Genomic DNA, 21,945 nt, shown 5'->3' on the forward strand with positions numbered 1-21,945 from the left:
AGACCTTACTATCTGTGCTATGTGATTAAAAGAATGATTTGCTATATTTCAGTCAGAAAATTTGGGTAGCCGACAGCTCTCTTGTCCAGGTAAAATGCAGCTTGACTTGAAAAATCTCATTAAAAATCTTCTGTAACCTATCATCAGACTTTTACTGAGAAACATTGAATATGCAACATGATGAATGTTTTTGTGCAATGACTCGTCAAGAATCAAATACTTTAATATGATGTTGAAATATTTTCCATATTTAAGAAATTTCTGAATTAATTAGCTTCTAACCTATCAGCAAATAGAAGTGGATATCCTGAGACTTTGAAAAATAGATGCAAAGCAGTCAGTGGCCATACTTTCTCCTTGTACCCTATACCATACTCAAGGTATTATCACACCTGTGAGCTGCAGCGCTGGTGAAAAATGCTGTCTTAAAAATCAGATCCAAAACCAAGGTCTTAAATACTTACGGTCAATAAAAATCCAACGACTTTCTTTCCAAATGTAAGAAATGTTACTTCAGGGTTAGCTGGCTTCCATGTTTGACTCATTACCTTCCACCTGAATTTTGCAGTTAAAAGATACAGCTTCTTTTTATTATTCCTTTCTGAACTGTTGAATAATACTGCAGTGCTTTGTGAAGAAACGTGTGTTAAACATGGAATTCCAGCCTTGGGTGAAGGTCTTTCTGAACACATGGTATAAAGAAAATGCTTTGTGTAGCCATAGTCTGTGATTATTATTAACAGAAGCGCTCTGTTGATGGGGTCTGAATGAGAGAAAAAAATAAATACAAACTTGCTTACTTTGCATGTATGGGACATCCCCAAATCCCCCATGTGACTAAAGCACAACTGCATAATGAATTGTGGTGTGTGGTAAACATGTAATATATTTGTATTACCTGGTTTACCACTAGGATTTACTTGGTTGTAGGAACTTATCCCACTGCAAGTAAATTATGCACTGCTTTATTTGTTTCAAATTTAGTTCTTTCTCTTCAGAGTGAACTCTTCTAATTTGATTTCATGTCTGACAGAGTGGAATTTTATTCAGCTGCACGTCTCAGAATGGATAACAGTGGGAAGATTCACAATATATGTCAGCTACCTCGGTTGTCAATCTCCTCAGAAGATTGGTCATAAATGTAAAAGAGAAATGCGCAACCAATCTTATTTGTGGAGGGAGGAGGCATGGGGGGAAGCATATATATAGCTATATACATACATATATATATATATATATATATATAGCTATATACATACATATATATATATATGTGTGTGTACATTTTATAGAGATAAATACAACATCTTACTACCTAAGTCTGTAGTACTGGGAGAGTTGTTCTATGTGTGTATATTGTTCTACTAGATGCGTGTGTATACATGCCCGCACATATAATCAATATTATTTTAAGTTCTTAAGCTCTGAGTATCTTTATTTCTCAACAGTCAAGGACTGAATAGGTAGGATGTGATACTTCCAGGCCATTAGCATCTTGAGATCATAGTTTCAAAGAGTGTGAGGGCAAAAGGCGTGATTAGCTCATATATCTGACTCATATTAAAGTTAGAAAACACCCACATGTCCTTGTGCTGAGCCAAGATTTTAGCCAAACCCTCCAAAGAACTGATGGTACCACTGACAGAGAGTAGGAGGTGCAGAGGGGGCATTACTGTCTTGGGTATAAATTAACAGTTTCATTTCAGATATTGAAAGATCCAGGGAAAGGAGAGCAAACGAGATTTTTCTCTGTGACCTTGGGCAGGTTACTGAGCTTTTGCACACCTCACTTCAACTAAAAATGGAATAAAATCATTTCTATGCTAATAGTGGTGTGTGAATGAATATATTAGAGACATGACTCAATTCAGTAGTAACAAAAGCTAGCTAAACACTCAAAATAGGCAGATGTTTTATTTCTTTTGTGCTAATTTGGTAGTAGACCTGTTGTATCCAGTTTGAGGTGCTTGTTGCTATGCTGTTTAAACAGAAACATAACCATCTTTTCTCAGAGCTGCTACTATAGTGGTTTGTGCAGGCAGGTTTTATTCCAGCTAAAGGAGGAGCTCTAGGATTTGCTTTCTTATCTTTGTTATACAAAACTTCTGACCATTTATCATATAAAATATCGATTTTTTTTTGATCTTGTGTCATTTCTTTTCAGTCTACTTCACAAAAGCCCCATCCTCTTGAAAACCATTACTTTCCTTAGCCTGGCAGTTCTGTGAAATCATGCTGCAGTTAGATTCTTCACTGATCTCCCAGTGCTCCATAAAGCTCCCATTATACAGTGTGCCATGCAAAAAAAGAGTGCTCAAATGTTGAGTAAGAAATTTTCTCATTGGACAGCCTGCTAGGGAAAGTGGTATTCGCCCCCATTGTGCCTGCCTTTATTTTGGTATTCTGATTGTTCAGTTTTATTTTGGTTATTATCTGTACGTCTTCAAAATGGTTGAGATTTACTTCACCCCCTCAAAACTGGTATTTATATATTTTTGGTTGCTGAGTAGAGATTCTACTTAAATTTGAGAGCACAGCCTACTTGTATGTTACATCTGGCGTATATTGTCTGTGTTGAGTATTTTTTGGCAGAATTGTCTATTTTCTTAAAAATAACTGCAATTCACTTCAGGAAACTAATAACTGTAGAATCCCAAAGAGTCATTTTTGACCTACTCCTTATTGTTTCTCTGTCATCTTACCTTTAGAGAGTTTTTAGTGGAGGTAGTCTGAGAGAGTGCTTTGTATGCCCTGAAACTTCCAGGTGAACTGCAAAATCCACTACCAAAATACAATCGGTTTTTTTACTTCTCTTTTTATCATTTATATACAAAGTCAGCTTTTTGAAGGGATTTTTCCATCCAAAAATGAAAAGGGAAAATTTCTTTTTGACTTTTTGTACTTCGCTGGAGCTTGGCTCTTCTCTATCTCTCTTTTTCTGAAGGATTTGAATTTGTCTGGAAGCACTGGATTAATGTCCTATCTTAAGGCTGAAGCTAGTAGTTCCCTCATCCCTCAATTAAAGCAGTGAGTATATTGAAGTATATTGACCCTTCCTTTGCTTCAAGGTACCATTCCTACTGGCAGGAAAAAAATAATAAAAATGATGGTTTTTTGTTTTTTTTTTTTTTTCTCTTATTCAGCTTGTACCAACTCTTGAATAGCAGAAGATTGTCTTGCCAGTTGCAATTGCATCTAATTGCTTAGCCACATAGTGACTGTGGCATAGCCGCATCAGCACAAAGAAATCACACTGCTAACTGAGAAAGCTAAGCTGGCAAAACGTTTAGCCATTGATCAAATGGTTCTTGACATTTAAAAAATGTCCTTTCCTTATAAAAAATGGAAGGGTTGTTATGTATCTTGAAAAGAATGAGTATAGTAGTACCCTGTGAGTGTAGCTTTTGATTTTGACTCCAGTTTCAGTTTGTGGCTGGAATTACGGGGGATTTATACTGCTATGTAGAAATGAGAAATACTGCATGGACTCTGGCCCAAGATATACTCATGAGTTTTCAGATGAGTATGAATTGAAGAAAAAAGAAATTATTTGCATGATGCTGTGTGCTGACAAGTTGGAATCACTGGTGCATCAAAGGGATTGATTTGGAAACTGGACTCTGAAGAGAATCTTTTCTTCTTTCAAATTAAAAAAAATATGTTTTCCCATGAACTCTGGCTGTAGCCCAGTTCTAACCAGTGAGAACTACAAATATCTAATTATTAGTGCAGTATTTTGGTGGGCAGTAGTCTACTGAGTTAGTGCCTTCAAATTAATTTCAACCTGATACCTTGAATTTGCTTTGAACTGGAGTCTCAAAGACAATATGAGGTGGCACATGGAGGTACTTCGTACACTGTCATTCTTCAGGAATAATTTCCAAGTTATTTCTTCCTTTTGCCATCCTTTTGTTTTGCTTGAAATGTTCGTTGTTCAGCTAGGTGTTTGGTTTTGGACTTTTACTCTGCCTCTAAGGGAAACCAGAACAATTAGAGTATCTTTCTGTGATTCTGTGCCTCCATACAATTAGGATTTGTCTGGTGTCTTTTAGTTTGTCACTGATTTTCTTATTATTACTAGTTAATGTATTAACATTCTCATTTGCCTTAGATGTAGCCTGTGTATCCAGCAGTGTTCTGTGAGCAGTGTGGAATGATTCACGCTGAGCATAATTGTAGGACCATTGTGTTATTTCTCTATGCAGTGTACCTGAGTTCAGATGCAATTCTGTAATGATGTAACAAGTAATCACATTTCATAAATGAGACAGTTAAGTCTCACTTGTGTGAAGATCTGTTGAGGGTCTGAATACGACAAAAAATTTTGTGTGAGCTTTAAGAATTAACTAGGCATTCAACTCTTACGCTAGCTCTCCTCACAAGGGAGTCTATTTCTATTCCTACATATTTTGAATATAATCCTTGGTAAATTAGGGTTTATTTTAGCCTTTCTAATCTCAGTCCATCTAGAATTAGAAGGTGTTCTATGCTATAGAAACTTACAGTGTGATAAACTGCTCTAAAAACATACTGACATCTATATTTGTTTCCTCCTCCCACGTACTTTGCAGTTCAAATGGAGGAGAATAAAGTCCTCATGTTAAAATAGCCTGTTTTGTTCAGGGTTTGTTGTTTAAAGAGGACATTTGAACATGAGGCAGAAAAGGTGATAACCAGTTTAATGACATCAGGTAAAGTTAGTCAGCTGCTCTTTACATTAAGAATACTGTTTTCCAGTAAAAAGAATAGGGCAGATGTATCTGACTCTGGCAAATGGGAAGTAAAGCAGATTACCTAATACTGAAAAACCAGTTTTGGTGAAGAATTATCTTAGTGGATGGGCTTAATTCATTCTGAATCTTTGTGAAGCCTCATTGCTTTCATAAACAACACACATTTCCCGTGATAAAAGGTTTTGGGCAAAAATTAGTTGCAAACTGACTTAAAAAATAAGAAGAAAACAGGTCAAAATACAAAAAGTTCTGGGAATCTGTGCCATTTTTATCTGTTCTACTGGTGTTTTATCCAGAAATATTTCAGATGTTATTTACAGACATGAGTATGTTACAAGTGAAGTAAGTCTCAGTTTATGGATGAGGGTATGTACATGAACCTGTTTCTAAAGGTTTTTAGGAAAAATGATGTATTTCCTTGTGTTTGAACTTGGAAGAGAACTGTAGTGGGTCATAAAATGCCATTCCTCTACAACGTGCAAGATTGGTTTAATTACAGAAATACCATCCTTGATAGATGAATGTCAAGTATATATTTGTTTCCTGCATTTTAATATTTATACACTGGTACATGCGTTTTGGCATGTGTGGGAGAAATTACTGTTTTGAAGTATTCTTGTGGTTTATGGTTGTGCTTTTCCCCTTACTGTTAACATGCTTCTGTAGTCCAGATTCAGTGTTTCTAACAAGCAAGGAGCAGATGAGTTGGCTAACCTGGCATGATGCTCCCAGAAGTCTGAGATTCATTTCTGTGTATCTTCCAGGAGTTTTAGTAGATTTTGGCAATTTGTGTCAGCACTGTGTGTCCAGACCCTTTTGTAGGATAAGAGGATTGTTGCCTATCTGGAAGTAGTACTGCAGCTTAAGTGCATTAAAGATTGACCAGCTTTCAGAGACTGAAAAGAGAAGGCCATGTAAACACTGAAGGCGAAATAAACCAAACATCACGGTTATCTGTAATCTGCATCAGGAAAGTAAAAACAGTAATCAGCACAGTGTTTTCTTCAAATGCTTTGTATTTAGTTTGGACCTAGAAATCCCGAGCATGGACATGCTGTGCTGTTAAGCTAAAAATATTTTGTAAAATGACCAATTCTAAAGTTCTGACTCAGACAAAATTACCATTAGCTTCAGTAATAGTCCTCCAAAATAACTCTTGAATAAAAAGCTCAGGAATTGTTCCAGTAAATGACAAACAACTGAAACAGAACTTGTTTACTCCTCATTCCTATATTCAGCATGTTTCTGTATCTGGGAAGGGAATAAATCTGCTGTGCACCTCAGGGTAAAGTGTATTAATCAACTAGTTATCTTGTTAAGGGAAAGTAAATGACTTGCTGTGCTGACTGAATACATTGCTATGCACAAAGCTAGCAGTGCTGTTAGCAATCCAATACTGACTGTTAGCCATCCCAAAGCTGCCAAAGAAATTAAAATACTGGAGCAGTTCAGCAGCAGTACAGCTAAACATTCACAAGCCCAAATATCTGTTGTGACCTAGAGCCAGTTATGAATCTATATTTTTCAGAAGTACAGTTTGTGGACATTCTTCCACTGAGGCAAGTGTATCCTGATTCTGCCTGAGCAGCAGGATATGGGCATCCTGTTCCATTAAGGATAACTATTTTGTGTGATATTAAAAACAAACAAAAAATATTCCATAAGGACAGGCTATGTTATTGATTTATTTCAGATCACTTATTTTCATTCATATGGGAGTGTGAATGTTGACTGGAAAATGTACAGAATGATGCAGACCTCCTAATATTTAACCTAAACCTCTCCTGTCTTAGTTTAAAACCATTCCCCTTGTCCTATCACTATCCACTCTTAAACAGCCTTTCACCCTCCTGCTTATATGCTTCCTTCAAGTATTGCAAGGCCACAATGAGGTCTCTCTAGAGCCTTCTCTTCTCTAAGCTAAACAACTTTTCTTTATAGGAGAGGTGCTCCAACCCTCTGATCATCTTAGTGGTCCTTCTCAGAACTTGTTCCAGGTCTTTCTTGTACTGGGGGATCCAGGCCTGGACGCAGTACTCCAGATGGAGCCTTACAAGAGCCAAGTAGAGGGGGACGAGAGATGTGTTTTTGTTTTTTTGAGGACATAGCTCATCATTAGAGAGATGAGGACATGGTTATATAAAAAACTTTTTCTCCATCCTTCACATGAGAGAGCCAGACATGAGCTGCCAAATGTATTGAAGGTGTGAAGCTCACACAGGGAGAGTCTGCCAGGTAGGGTGCTTCGCTCAGCCAGCAGCAGCTCCACTTCCTCCTGACTCTGAGCCTTCCCATACCCATCCTAGTGTGTATAGTTGTAATCTTTAACAGAGGATGGTGTACTTGGGCACAGCAGCTGTCCTTACATGCACACTCTTTTTCTCTCTTCTTTAGTCCTATTTTTCTGAATTTTATTAAATTGAGCAGGAGGAGCTGAAAAAAGCTTCTTCAGAGTATTCCAGTGGTCAGCTATAATTACAGTGAGGCTAAAGGGAGCCATATATTAAAGCATTCATGATTTCAGAATTGCCATGTGTATTTCGTAGATGTAGTTATCTCTTAATAGATTCCAAAGTGTAACAGGAGACCAATTTTTCTTCCCTGAGGTACTTGGCATATGCAGGAAAGTGCTGCTGTACTGTCAGAAAGATGTATGCAGGCTTTGCTGCCTTGTTAGACAGGTATTTGTAGGTTTAAGTGGTGGCTTGACTTTGAGACAGCTGTTTGGAGGCAGTGATTCTAGAACACCAAAGGAGTGGAAGCTGAGTGCTCTCATCTTTCAGAGAAGTCTAAGGATCTAAGTCAAGCAGGTGATTAATGGCATGTAGGCACCTGAATTACAGAGAGGTATTTGTAGAAGCAGTTCAGTAGTTTCCTTGATCACCATTTGGGGTCATTTTTTCAGGTGAGTCAGAAGTGTGAGCAGAAGCTACGTCTGCTGGGAATCCCCATCCCAACCCACCGTCTATAGGAACAGCAGATCATTAGCAGCATAGCCTTTATCAAGGCTATCTGAGAAGTCATTTGAGACATCTGTTATTTTAAAAATCTTAGTGGCTATTGAGTTGTTAAGATACATGTTGTGAAAATACAGAAGTTCAAGTTAGATCATTACATTTGAAGATAAATATTTTAGCTCTGTATATAATAATTATTAACTAGTTCAATATTTCCTACTGTTTGCCTTGTAGTCATATTCACTTAGATGATTTAGATTCCTTATTAATAGGATCTGTATCAACCTCTGAATCTCCCCCAGGACACTTTAAGACAAGCCACAGCAAGACTGTGGAACAAAGGTTTGTTGAGAGCTCTCTCAGCTAACTGGCAGGGTGCAGGCACTGTGGAAGAAGCTGGAAAATTCACATCAATCCATGCAGTGTCATCAGTAATCCTCAGCTTCAAGGAACAGCTCACCACATCACTCTCCTTTTATGTGTATATATATGCATGCTTGATACTGCGCACACACACATAGAAGAAGAGCAAATAATTATTTGATCATCTAAGGATAGACTCTGAGTTTAAATGAGCTACTCTGATTAATGATTTTATAAACTCTAGTGTAGGGTCAATAGTAGAAAGAGAATTGCTGCTATTATTTCTGCAAGAGGCATCCATGCCATTTTCTCCTTCTTGTAGCTTATTATTCTTGTGTCTGAGTTCAGAAGTCTTGAAAGGAGAGGAGTATATATAATGTATTTGTTTGTCCTTTGGAAAATAAATAAATAAATCTATTTCCCACACGCTTCCTAAGAGGGCTGCAATAGTACCGCTACAATAAAAATAATAATAAGTTGCAATTGCACTTTAGCTAGAAATGTTTGTACTGTGCTCTTTCTGGAAGATGGTAATAATGTAGCATCCAGCTTTTATTGTTACAAAAAAAAAAAAAAAAAAAAAAAGGGAAAAAAGAGTCAAGGGTGAAGACTTTAAAAGATGCTTCAAGGTATTTTTTTCCTCTCTCATTAAGTTGTTTTGAAAATGCCAGTCACTTTGGTGCAGTCTGCGCTAAAGGAAACAAATTTGCTCCTGAGAAGCATTATTATCAACTGGAGGGATAAGTCAGCTCAGATGGGTTTAATTTAACTCCATCTAGAGTGGAGCAAGTTTCACCAAAGACGGGGAAATGATCTTTGCCTTTCCTTCAAGTCTGTGGCAGCATTTTAATGAGAGACCCCTGAGCACCTCATACGGTATTAGCGTTGCCACACTGTGAAAGGACTTCTTCAGTGTCCTCTTCCAAACCTGAATTAATTTACTCAATAAAATCTCACATTGGACAGTTAAAGGACAGCCTAGATGGTGAAACTGCACTTGCAAATGTGTTTGTTGATGGATGTGGGACAGACAAAGAAAAGGAGCTTTTGAAAAGTGTTTATTAAGAAAGTTTATACTGCACATTTCTCACATTGCTGGAGGCAACTTTCTTCTGTTGTTACAAAATTTGTGAAGGTTACCATATGTTAATTTTTCCACGCCTCATAAAACTCTTAATTGTAGATGTCCCAAGCTGACAGCTACTGTAGTATCTATATGCATATACGCAAATAAGCACACAGCTTATAAAGATAACTGTAGCTAGGTGTATATATTTAATCCAGAGTCTGGTGTTCTGTTTAACGCTTACAAATAGGGATCACAACCCCTTAAGGGCCCTCTGCTGCTTCGTGGCATCATAAACAAAATGGCTCTGGAGCTCAGCATAGCTCAGGTATTTTGGATGTAATGCCAATAAACAAGAAACCCCCCATGGCATATTGACTGACTTGTTTTCCTCAGCTAAGCTGTGAAGAACTGCAGTGTGCTTGCAGAGTTACTGTGTTCCTTTTTCCACCTTATTAATAAAGATGAGGATTTTTAGGTAGATCAAATATTTGAGGGCTCGCCACCATATATGACATTGCACATTTTTGCTCTGCATCTTGATCTTTATCTTGCTTCTCTTTTTTTTTCTCTGGCTGAAGGTTGCTGAGCTTCAGTTACTGGAGATGGGAGCTAACACAAAAGGAACACTGTGACACAAAGGGTTTGAGACTTTGAGTTTTTGTGTAATAGAAGGCTCTTGATTGATTAATGGTAGAGAAGGCTGTTGGTATGCAACATACCAGGTGAATTTGTTGAACTATCTGCTTGGGAAGACAAGTTGGTGAAAGAGTGAGAGCTGTGGCTTTGCGGCCTATTTCTGTTGTGAATGTATCTTCATTAAATATATGGTCATCCATCGTCCTTTGCTCAGAATGGTACCCTGGGCGATCTAACACGAAGGCTGGTATCACAAGTTTCCTCCTTTCTTGGTGAGGGAGATGATGACATAAAATGAGTCTGGCGCATTAGTCTAACCTAGCATTGATGACTGCTCCCCACTGCTTGTCAGGGTAGTGAGAGCCTTACTGTCCTGCTGGGAGTATGTCTGATGGGACTAGCAGTCCCTCTGACGGGGAACAGCAAGAACACCAGGTTGTGCAGATCAGCAGAAATTGCTTCTTTTGAAGTAGGCTTTCAGTTGCAAAGGTGATTCTTCTTGCTGCAGTCTGAGCTAATTTGTGACCACAGAGTGCTGAAGGATCAACTGAAATCTCCCAAGCACCAGCCAGTCCTCTGCGAAAGGAAACTTTTTCCTCAACTCTCCATGGAGAAATCAGGCCAAGAGAACGCTGGTTTCTGGCTGAGTTAGCAACTAGTTGAATTTAGGGGAGAGCGACTTGTCTGCCTCCCCCGAAGAGTTGCTGTGCTAGAGACTGAGAGATGCAGAAATATATTGTTGTGGCCTAGCCTGAAGGCACATCTTGTGGGCTGCTCTGAGCTCCCCTGGAAAACAAATCTAAGATAGGGAGGGCTGTTCTAAAAATAATGTGGAGTTTTATTTGCACAACTTATTCAGCAGGTATTTGCTGAGGTGCTGAAATTCTCTTTGGAATGCCTGAAATTTGACAGTAATACTTAATCTGATTCTCTCAGCGTGTCCTACATCACACAATGAATGTATCTTTATCTCTCACTATCGACTTGGTGCAGTTTATCATAAACCAGTGAAGCTGGTTGAACTTAAGGCCTTGGTTCTATGTTCAAGCACCTGCTGAAGTCAGTGGGAATATTGCCATTGGAAGGATGACAGAAAAAGCTTTGGTACTGGTCTAGGTTTGGTTTGAAGAAATGTGCATTGTTCTTTCCAGTGAAGGAGTAACAGGATGAGTCTGGAGTTACAGAAAGGTCTGATGGATCTTCTTTCACTACCTCATGACTTTAAATTGTGACCTTGAGAACATGTAACTGGCATGATGTATGTTGTGGTTCCAGTCTGAAGACAGAAGGGATCAAGAGGGGAGGCTGTTTGGAACAGTACAAAGAAATGCATCCTACCTGTGCTGTAGCTCCAACTTCATCTGACTTGCCACCAACAGAAGTAAATGGAGTCTTCTCCAGACAAAATGGCGTTAACTGACATCCAGTAGGCATCAAAGATGTTTGTCTACCTTCTTGTTTTTGAGTTACTGCCACCCCAATGATCTTCAGTACTGACTTAATATCTACTTGTCAGTGTCAGGATACCTCCTTTTCATCCTGCCACGCTGGGGCCTCCCTGACATTTTAAGGAAAGCACATAAGGAGTACATTTTTGGTGTCAGTATTGCACATACCTTGTATTAAGTGAGATTTACTCTGGTGGTCGCTGTTTGAAAATTAATAGAATTAATTGGTTTGGGTTTTCATCCTGGGCTAAAATGTCAGAAAATACAGAAATGCCAACGTGTGAATGAAAAACTTGCTGAGGAATAAAGAATCACTCCGGATTTTCTCCCTATGTTTTGCTGACTTACGGTGCTTTTAACACAGTGACAAATTAATTGACTAGATGTAAAAGAGATGGACAGTGCTTAGCAAGAAAGGACAGGACGTGCATTATAAGACAGCTGGTTCTGCCTCTTTTGGCTTATGGAGACAATATACATCGGAAAGCTAACGAGTCTCTGTTGCATAAGATAGATTCTCCTTATAATAGAATTGCACGCTTTGTCTCTAAATGGGGTTATTATACACACCATTGCACAATGTTTGAAGAGCTTGGTTGGCCCTTGTAGAGGGTTAGGAGAGAAATAAATTGGAAAACAATTGCATAGAAGACCTTCAATCCATCAATTGCTTCATGTTTATCCAAATTACCGTTTCACTGTTCCAAAATACAAATCTGTGATACATTCAGGGGTGGGATGTTAATACTGACCAGCCGCGCTTTGACAAGGAGGCTTTTTTTTGGCTGCTGTTTTTAAGTTGCAATAGAATCTTGCACTCACAGGAAGAAAAGGCAGTAGTGACAGCCACTTGTAGTGACAAAACAACTCTCTACCGAGAGTGAATTCTTATTTTAATTTTTGCCACTATGCAAACTCCATTCTGAGTCTCTGTAGGTTTTGATTTTTCTAGAGATGAGCTGTGAACAACTTCATTTATAAGGAGCTCTTCCTCAGTCATATTCAAAATTTAAGGTTGATGTTTGCGAAATTAATTTATTATTTAAGATGCTTCCATTTCTGGGTCCATTACAGTGCATAGTTTTCAGAAAGTGCAAAGATCTGAAAGCTCTGAACACCTTACACTTTCAAATACTGGAATTTGAGATGTTCACACCAAGTAGGTCTGTGATGTTGTATCCATTCAGGCATGGTTGTGCCCTATTCCAGCCAGTCTTTTCCATCAGGAAAGCAGAGAAGACACATGATAAAGAAAAATTACTTGCTGATAGTTGTGCGAGTCATAGTTGTTCCTATTTATCCTTTCCTTTCCTGTTCCTTGGCCCACTCAGTTAAGCTGGAGTGTTTTATGTATGTGTGTATGTAGATCTGTATATATGTATCTGAAGGATTTTGTCTGGAATAAGCTGCTGTTTTTGTACAGTCCTTGCCTGACATTTCTATAGCTTTATCACTTCCTGTTGGGTGAAGCTATGATCCATAATGTAAGGTGATGTGGCTCATAAGAAGAAATTGGAATAAGAGCAGTTACTTGTAATTAATTTCCCACTCCTAAATACTTTTCCAGAGATGGTTATATGTTCTTTGTAGTATAGTATGCTCACTGATGACAGTGCATAAGAGTATTTCATTCATCGTTTGAACTAACTGGATGTTTTTCTTAATGAGCTCTCCCACTGCTATCACAACAACTTTAAATACCTTATGGCTGGTTAGGAAAGACTGACACACAGGCAGATTTATCTCTGCAAATATCTTTCTGACATAGTTGCATTTTTCACTGGTGTTTCATTGCAGGTTGTGCTGCTGCAGCTTTAGTAGTTTTATAACAGCTCTTCCTCCTATCTTTTTCTTAGGAAAAGGAGAAACTATATGTGGAATTGAAGCATGTCCTGGCCCGGCAGCCAGGGCCTGAAGCTGCAGAACAGTTACAGCTCTACCGGCACACTCTCCGAGAGAAGACCAAACAGCTGAAAGTAAGGGATGCTTTCTGTCTCTGGATGAGTGACTACCAGGTTTGGCAGCTTCACTGCTGTTCCTGGAGATGTATGTAGAGTTCAGGAAGACTTTCAGTGTGCATGTAGTAGTATATTTGGTTAGGAAAATAAAATTAATTCTGCACCTCAACAGAAGCTATAGAATATGTTTTTGTCCCATTATATTTGTTCATTTCATTACAATTAGAATATATGTGCACAGCATAATGCTGTAAATGCTTTCTGTGCACATTGTGGGACACCACCAGTTTTCTGTTAGGATTATTCTTTCCCTTTTCTTAAAATGTTGAGATCTTTAATAAGCAAATCAAAAGCATTTCATTTTCTTTTAACAAACTAGTGGGAGTATATAGAAAATTATGTCTCAAACTGTTCTAATTTCTCATAAAATGCATACACACACGTGTGTTAGACTTGCACATTTTATAGCGATGACTAGAGTAACCTTAACCCTTTGTCACTAGAAGGGAAGATTTCTTATTTGAGAAGGAATCTTGAGGGAAACTTGAGTTTGAAAGTATGGTATTAAGAAGTGATTCTTTGAAAGAATGAGCTGATCTTCCCTTGTTCTTTCCTGCATGAAAGATCAGTCTCCCCAGGAGTTTGTCTGCTCCTACAGCTCCTTTCTCTGTTGAAGTCATCATCTCCTCTTCACTGCATCATAATCATGTCTGTACTAACCATGAGAAAAAAAAATACAGGAGCAGATGGGCCCTTAGGAAACAAAAGGGCTGTTATGCAAATCTTAGCTTTCCATGGAGAAGAAAAACAATGTAGAAAATGTAAAACAGAAGCCAAAGTTTAGCTAAACTGAATGTGATTTGAAGTTTTCCTTACGGTTCCCATTTGTCCTTAATGTAGCCAATTGCTACTGTGCATTGCAGGCACAGTATGCTGTAATGTTCTGGTGTGCATATCATTTTGTGGAGCCAGGTCAAGTTATTCTCCTTCTTGAAGAAGGAAAACACACTATGCACGCTCATGTTTTCTTTAAAGTTTACAGTTTCACACGGAAGCATCATTTAATCCATATATACACTGTCTGGTGCTACTTTGTGCAGATTTTATTACTGCATGCAACAAAGTGGATCTCTCTCAATAAAAAAACATTATAATTAAATAAAGCCCTGCACTTTGATTTTTTTTTAAGCTTTTCATTTTGGGTTTTCAACCAGATTTGTGTCCCAGAATGTTAAATGCTAATATATGTATTAATACAATTCCTGTAATGCCTGGGGCATATTTTACATGTCTTATTGTAGTTAAAAATTGCATATCCTTAATCTCCTAAACTGTCCTTAGGTGGGTAGAGGTGACTCAATGAAAACTGAAGGAAAGTGAAATGTGGTGTATAATGGTGATTTCTTATGTTGTCAAATATGAAAAGCAAAAGTGCTTGTAAAATTATTAACATACATGTAAGTAAAACTAACATCTCCCATTTCTGTATTTTGCTTTTTGTTTGTTAGATTTTGTCCTCAGAACTGAATATGTATGAATCACAGAGCCAAGAATACAAATATGAAATTGAAAGGCTTGCCAACGAGCTTCTGAATGTGAAAAAGAAATATCTGGCTCAGAAACGCAAGGAGCATCAGGCCAAGTATGGAAAATAACAGTTTTGTCTACACAATGTTTTGCATAAGCCTCCATTCTTTTAAGACCCTGCTTTATCCTTTTGATCAGAATGTGTCCAATTTTGATTGAAGTGATAGAGTTTTGTTGCCCAACTTTCCTGATGTTTTCTTTTACACTACTTCATATTACTCTGAATTACTAGTCTGGTCTAGATTTGCTATGATCTGTGGTCACATCAAGAACATCCAGTAGTGATACTGCTGATACATTCTGCAGTCCAGTTTAATTATCCATGCCAATTAGATGATGCGCAGAAGACGTGGATTGGTTTCTGTCCTTCTCATTTAATGTAAGATCCTCAAATATTATGGAGACTTCAGTGCACTTCATTGCTTGTAATTAAATGAAACAGCCTTGTATATGCAGGACAACCTTTCTTCGGGTGACAACTACATAAGTGTGATGTCATTATTGCTACCAAAATGTGGCAGCTGTGACTATTCCCTTTTGGCAGCAAATATCATTGCCAATGGTTGCAGAGAAGAGCACTCCCCATCCACTTATTGTTTTCTTCTTACATGAAGAAGAAAAAGTGGAAGGAAATGATGGAAATGGAGGAAAGCAAGCAATGCTCAGAATCTGGCTTTTTCAGATGGCTTACCCTTTTGAGGGGAGAGCCTAAGAACTTTCTTGTAAGTAGTTGTTGTCTCTCCATAACCAGCAGCAGCTTGAGGTTGCCTTCCTGCCAGTCTCAGTCCATAATTGAGCATTTGTCTGCTCTTCCCAATCAAAAGAAAACAACTAGGATCTTAGTTGCCCATTTTCAGGCCTATTAAAGTCACCCAATTTGCAGAGGCTGAGAGATGAGGCATTCTGATGATGAATCTCCAGGCTGGAGCACAACAATTAGTCACTTATGAAAATTTAGTTATGGGACTTTTCCTCTTAAAAATAAGCTACTCAGAAAGAACTTCCATAGATTTCTGCAGTCAGGTGACATGACCTGTTACCAATTCTTTCTACGTATGTCTTTCATCTTTCCATCCCTTTCCTCAGCTTGTCCCGTCCTCACACATCATAGCCAACAATACTTTATATTGCTGAATATAATTCAAAGCTGGCAGTATCTATTTCTTCCTAAATCATATTTCAGGCAGCAAACAGTTCTGATGACTGAATTAGCAGTGATAAACAGTGACTTTAGTCTATCTGCAAATTGCATAATGTTACCTTCGTGTTTGGAATTAACAACAATTGTGCAGTGCTAATGGCCTTCCTGGAGCTTTAGGATCAATAAGTGAGGCTACCATAATGCCTGATAATCCATTTTCAGCAGCTAAGTATCCTCTTCACAATAGTTTTAATGTTTCCATTTTGGACCCTGGCATCCTGTTTCTTTCTGATCATTAGATGAGAAGAAATTCACCAATGTTTTGTTGTTATGCTGTACCTAGAATTAATTTTTGTTATGACCACTGAGAAAACAATTTATTAGAGGCAGAACTGCATTAAAGAAAACAAAAACACTGTGTTAGGTTGACTGAACTTATTAACTGTACACAGCAAATGGTATTTTGTGGTGTAGGTCCATTAATGACAGACTCATTACACTGCTTATAGGTTCAGGACAACGATATCTGCGATTAGTGCAGTTTGTCAGGTTGTTTTTCTTGTGGATGAGTACAGATATTGTCCTGTGAGCACGGTGTCTTTATGACATCTGTGTTTTGGAAGTACAGTCACATGCTGTTTAGTGGTGCTTCAGCTGGACAACTGTCTCATTCCTCCCACCTCTGGCTCAGAAGCTACCAACATTGTGCTGTCAGCCCTGACTCACACTTCCTTGTGTAGTGGTTGCTGAAAGGTAGCAGGGTGCTGGGCCTGTGCTCTTCTCTGCCCCTCATTGTTTTGTTCCCCAGAAGGAAACTTCTGGGCCACAAGCTGCTTTGAAGGTTATGTACACCCAAAGGCATAAATGGATGTATCAGCCATGGATAATTGCAGGTTCTGTATCTCTAGATTCCTTTCTGAGTTGCCCAACAGCAAAGGAAACAACCTTGTGATGCTGCCTTCCTTCTTCGAACTGCTAATTGTGCACGACGCGTCTTTTTCTTTCTGCAATGGAGAAAGCCTGTTCTGCAGCCTGATGCTTCCCCAGGGAGTCCTTCATCCCTGACATTCAGCCATTCCACATCATTGCTGCCTCAGACTGCTCTGTACAGGCACAGCCTGGTGTGTAGATGCTAACCAAAGAGTCAGAGCCAGTTGATTCTTAGAATCTCAGGTTGCTCTAAATCCCAGCTGACAGAAAACCACTGACTTGATCTCTTATCTCACTGGCTAATGTTAACACCGTGTCTGAAATAAATGTGTCTGCTTTTGCTAATAAAAAGAGGATCCTGTCAGGACAATAGCATTAGCAGCATTATTGATTACACTGGTATGAAAGAGAATTAATACTCTCAGATAAACTCACTCAAAGGTATCATCTAAAGCTTTTATTGATTTCCACATGACACTTCTGGTTTGTGATTTAAAGTCTTGATATTGAACTAACGCAGCTTTCCATGTGATGCTGAAGGAATATAGAGAGTGACAATAGGAATTTATCTTCACTTTATGTTCCAGCTGAAAATATCAGTTTCATATTTTTTGAATCTGAAATCCTCTTTTTCTTTTCTCTGATTCTGAATGTTATCTTTCTTAGATGTCTTAAGCTTTCTTTTCCTAACTCCATTTTAACCTCCTTCTTGTATGCTTTCTGCTTCATTACTTTTTCTAGTTGCTTTTAGCACCAGGGTTCTAGTTTTATCTTTGTAAAGACTAGTGAGAAAATGCAAAGCTTATATCCACACCAAAGACCTGATCCTGCAGTCTTACCTATGTAAATAACCATGCTGAGGAATGTCAGTGGTAGCTGGGAGCTTTTTCACGTGGCTGCCTGCACATTAATTCTGCATTAATATATTACAGTATTCTGCTGCACAGAATGTTCCATATTGATGAGCACATCTGTTGGCTGTCTCCATGGGAGCGTGAAGCCAGGGCAAGCATGGACTCTGGATCATTTTCTCTCCCCAGATTTGGAAGCCTGATAGTGAGATAGGACGAACCATCTAAATGTAGCATGTTAGCTCTTAGTGCTGTCAGCTGTAATGTCCATTACAGTTAGACTGGTCTAACTAAAAATATGTACAAGTAGTTTTCGTGGCTAAGTTCATCTGAGCTATCTTTTGCCTATTCTCCCACCTCCATATGAGTTAAATTTGGAAAGAGAGGCAGAGCTAGTCCTCCTACAAGGTTTCTCTGAACTTCCTCCTCTCCCCACGCAGTCAGTAATATTTAAGGACAAAATATTAATTCCGGAAAGTGTTTTCTTTCCCTTTACTGGGGTCTGAATATGGGTGCTAATGGGTTGTAATGTAGAAGCCTGGTTTTGCTCTGATTTTGTCTCTGTAAAATAGAAATAATGGTACTGACCTTCTTTGTAAAGCCTGGAGACCACTACTGTTGTGATAAACTAGTTCATCATAAAGCTCAACTTTGTTAACTTTAAATATCTCAGGACCTATTTCTGAAACATCCAGTTGTATCGCTGTGAGTCTGAAATACTGCCCTTTGTATTTGTTCTGCCATGTTTCCCTCACAAACCTCATTAGAAGGGAACCAGGTAACCCTTGTTCCCTCATCCTAAGGCCATCGAATTGAAGCCTACCTGGATCCTCAGACAAAGCAGCTTCCTGGGGCTGCCAGTGTACCCACAGTGCTATTTTTTTCATCACAGGCAGAGTAATTATCACTAGAACTCTCTTAAGACGTGAAGACAGATAACACTATTTATTCATTAAAATTCAACAAAGTAAAAGCATCTCCACGTTGCGCCTTTGATGAATGTAGCTGTTTTAAAACAAATGTCTACTTGCTAGAATGGGTTGATTAGTAGAAATCTGGGAGCTCATGCACAGACTTGCTCTAATGAGGTGCTCTGACCATTCTGGGGAGTGGCATTAAGCTCATTTGTTTCTGGTTTTAAATAATTCCAAAAAAACATCACTAGTCTTGTAATTAGATCCAAACGGACACCCAGTCATGGCTGTTTAGCCAAACAGGCTTTAATCAACAGATTTTTAATGATCTCTTGATACATGTTTGCAGCAAAGAAACTTTGGAGGATGACAATTTCTTTAGTTTGTAAACATCATTGGGCAGCAGAATGAAAAATGCATTTTCCTTTTCTTTGTTTCTATTTCAAGGGAGAAGGAGCGATCCTTGGCTGGAAGGGAGTCTGAGTTCCCACGCCTTGGACCTGATGTTCCTCGCTTCACTGGAGGGGGCTTTGCTTTCAGCAGACCCATTCCCAAAGTCACAGCTTAGGAGCGGACTCATCGCTTTCCCAGTCTCTTGCTAAACTCTGCCTGTGCTGGATTGTTTGACAACTGAGAATTTAGAAAGAAATTCCTTATCAACTTTTGCTCTGAAATCACTGTATTGCCTTCAGGACAAATAAAAGCATTTTGTGTTAGAACTAGCCTACTTCTGGTTCAGAAACAAAGGACTAAACCTACATGTGTGATGCCAGCAGAAACCTAAACTGTAGAACTGAGTGGTGGAGACTGTGCAGATATTTCTTCCATACTGTATCTCTTTATTCAGCACAGTAACACCACAAAATGCCTTAATATGTGGAGCGATTTCCCCTTTATCTACCTCTGTTGTAAGCACTCACTCCATTTGTCGTCTGAATCAAAACACCTGAAAGAAAAGTGAAAACGGAAAAGAAAAATTAATAAGCTGATGTTCCAAGCCCTGCTGTGCAAATGCAAAATTAACAACTCTGTTCTTAGATGTACACATGTAGCAGTTCTTTGTGCAGGTGGTATATAATTTGGTTTATTCACTGTTTGCTGCAGTTGTTAGTAAGATCAAGGAGGCTTGCGGCTGCAATGTGCATTATTAAGAATGTGATTCTGTTTACTCTGATAGACACAAAGTGACATAATTATGCCTATTCAACTGGGGAGACTGCACACTGGCTGGGACATGCTGTTCTCCCACGTAAATCCTTCCCAGTAAGTCAAACTTGGATTCAAAACACGGGAAACTTTACTCTTTAATTTCTAGGCTTGGGCATTTTTGTAACTTTCAGAAATTGTTTTTGTAATGCAGCAGGAGCCCTCCAACCTTTTCAGCCAAAAGAGATTTAATTACCATTCATTAACAAGTGAAATAACAAAGTCACTGCTTGAGGTGCCGAAGTATAGAAAACTTTCAAGCTGTAAAATAAAATGTTTTCAAACTGATTTGTACATGGAAGCTCTTTCTCAGCCTGGGGGATAAAAATACTTGTCCAAAGAGATATGCTGATAAATATTTCACATGCACTTAAAAAAAATAAGAAAGAAAGAAAGAAAAAAAAAAAGCCTTTTGCAAAGATTTTGTTCTTTCCTTTGGTGGAATACATAATTAAATATTAAAGCTACTGTGGGAAACTTTTAATGGAAGTGTTTAATTCAAAGGAATCAAGTTAAATACGACAGGGATCTACTTTGCTTTTACACTGGGGACCAGAACACTTAGTCATCAGATCCATTGTATTTTTCTTTTGTTCCCAAAATAGATATTATTGCTTTTTCTCTGCTGAGTGCATTATGCTAAAGTTATCGTTTTAGGGCAGTCATGCTGTCTGAATCGTGTCTTTCGTGTACCACGTCCTTATAGGTAGAATAACTGAGAATAGCTGACATGGGTGCTTCAGTTTGAAGAGATCCCAAGAAGGATTTAAGAGCAGAGTTTGTTAGGAGCCTGAGTAGTATCCGGCCTGCAACTGGACTCCACTCTGCTTACTGATACTGGGAAGAAGTTTGTACTGAAGTAAAGCGAAGTCACATTTACTAGTTCACACAAATAAGAGACACTGTTACCCTCACAGCATATTGTCGCACTGCAGAGAAGCAACTTATCATGCTCTGAACTGTACAGCCTAACTTATCCAGCAGTCATTGGAGTCTGTGCACATCTCTTCCCTCTGTTTGGTATCAGGGCTTATAATATGAGGTGTTATTGTGCTTAACAAGATGCTACATTGTTCAGAGCAAGGGAAGAGGAGCCAAGCAGATGGAATATGCTCGCTAATTGTTTGTATTTTTATGAGTACTTCAGCAAAAGAGGCTCCTTTCCATCCTCCATTGTATTTCACAGAAGTTTGCATTGCCTACATTTGGACTGTTTTTATGGTAAGACACTCCAGCCCTCAGTGATTCTTGACCTGAGTTTTCCGGTATCTAAAATGGGCGGGATAGTATTTGCCTAATGACTTACAAAGGTGAATTCACTTTTGTCTAAAAAGTGCTTAATCTTCTAAATTAGAAAAATAAACAAAAACAGAACAAAAACCCACAGGGGAGTGCAGAAGAACTGCAATGAAATTCCACCTGCAAAGTGCAGCAACCTTTACTGCAGACATCCAGATTTGAACCCATTGGCTCCCACCTACATTTTCATTACGTTATTTGCTTATTGTCAGAGAAACTAAATTAACACGTTAGTTTGTAGAAGAGATGCAGACAAGAAAAATAAAGTTATCAAATTATTACCATTAACTTTCAGCACAATCAGGCATCGAATAAATGCAGCTTCATTGATACTGCCAGGGAGTCAAAGCTGTTTCCGAGTTTATGTAAGAGAATGGATTAAAGCACACCAAATCCTCCCAGTCTATAAAAGTCAAGGAGCTTGAAAAATCTCTCCATGTCAGTGAACCCAGCTGATACTGAGGTGCTTTTAGCATTGGAGGATTTGTCTTGCACAGCAGGGAAAGGCAGAGCATTAATAAGAGCATCATTTGTTCGGTCACTTCTGCATTGTGAGCAGCAGCTCTGAAGCTCTTCTCAAAGTTTTGTGGCAGAATAATACTAATTGACTTCTGGCCTATGCAAAATGTAAGCCTGGATGCAGCAAGGATATCTTTGCCTTTACAGGAGCAAGAAGTTATGTGAAAAGATGAAGACAAAGGGCTGTGATCTACAACCCCTAAGGTAAAAGAAATCTCTCTCCACTGGCTTGGATTGGAGCTGTATAGTAGCTCGCACTGTAGATCCATCCTGACATTTTTGCAGCGAGCAAAGTTTGTACTCGGGTGGAAAGGTAGAAGAAAATTTGCGAGGA

General features: G+C 38.6%; 1 protein-coding gene across 3 annotated transcripts in view; it reads left to right on the plus strand.

Annotated features, from left to right (window-relative positions):
* The window catches only part of CFAP58 (cilia and flagella associated protein 58), a 53,413-nt gene extending 33,332 nt beyond the window's left edge, over positions 1-20,081 (plus strand). For all 3 annotated transcript variants that reach the window (XR_014948923.1, XM_032445428.2, XM_032445430.2), the window contains 3 exons: positions 13,063-13,182; positions 14,673-14,806; positions 19,035-20,081. Coding sequence is in view for 2 of the 3 variants with exons in the window: in XM_032445428.2 (XP_032301319.2) it covers positions 13,063-13,182; positions 14,673-14,806; positions 19,035-19,155 (375 nt within the window). In the remaining variant the exon portion in view is untranslated. The remainder of the gene's footprint in view (positions 1-13,062; positions 13,183-14,672; positions 14,807-19,034) is intronic.
* Positions 20,082-21,945: the final 1,864 nt, after the last annotated feature.

Source organism: Coturnix japonica, chromosome 8, assembly GCF_054131305.1.
Source record: "Coturnix japonica strain WE chromosome 8, WE-NBRP24, whole genome shotgun sequence".
Lineage (NCBI taxonomy): Eukaryota > Metazoa > Chordata > Aves > Galliformes > Phasianidae > Coturnix > Coturnix japonica.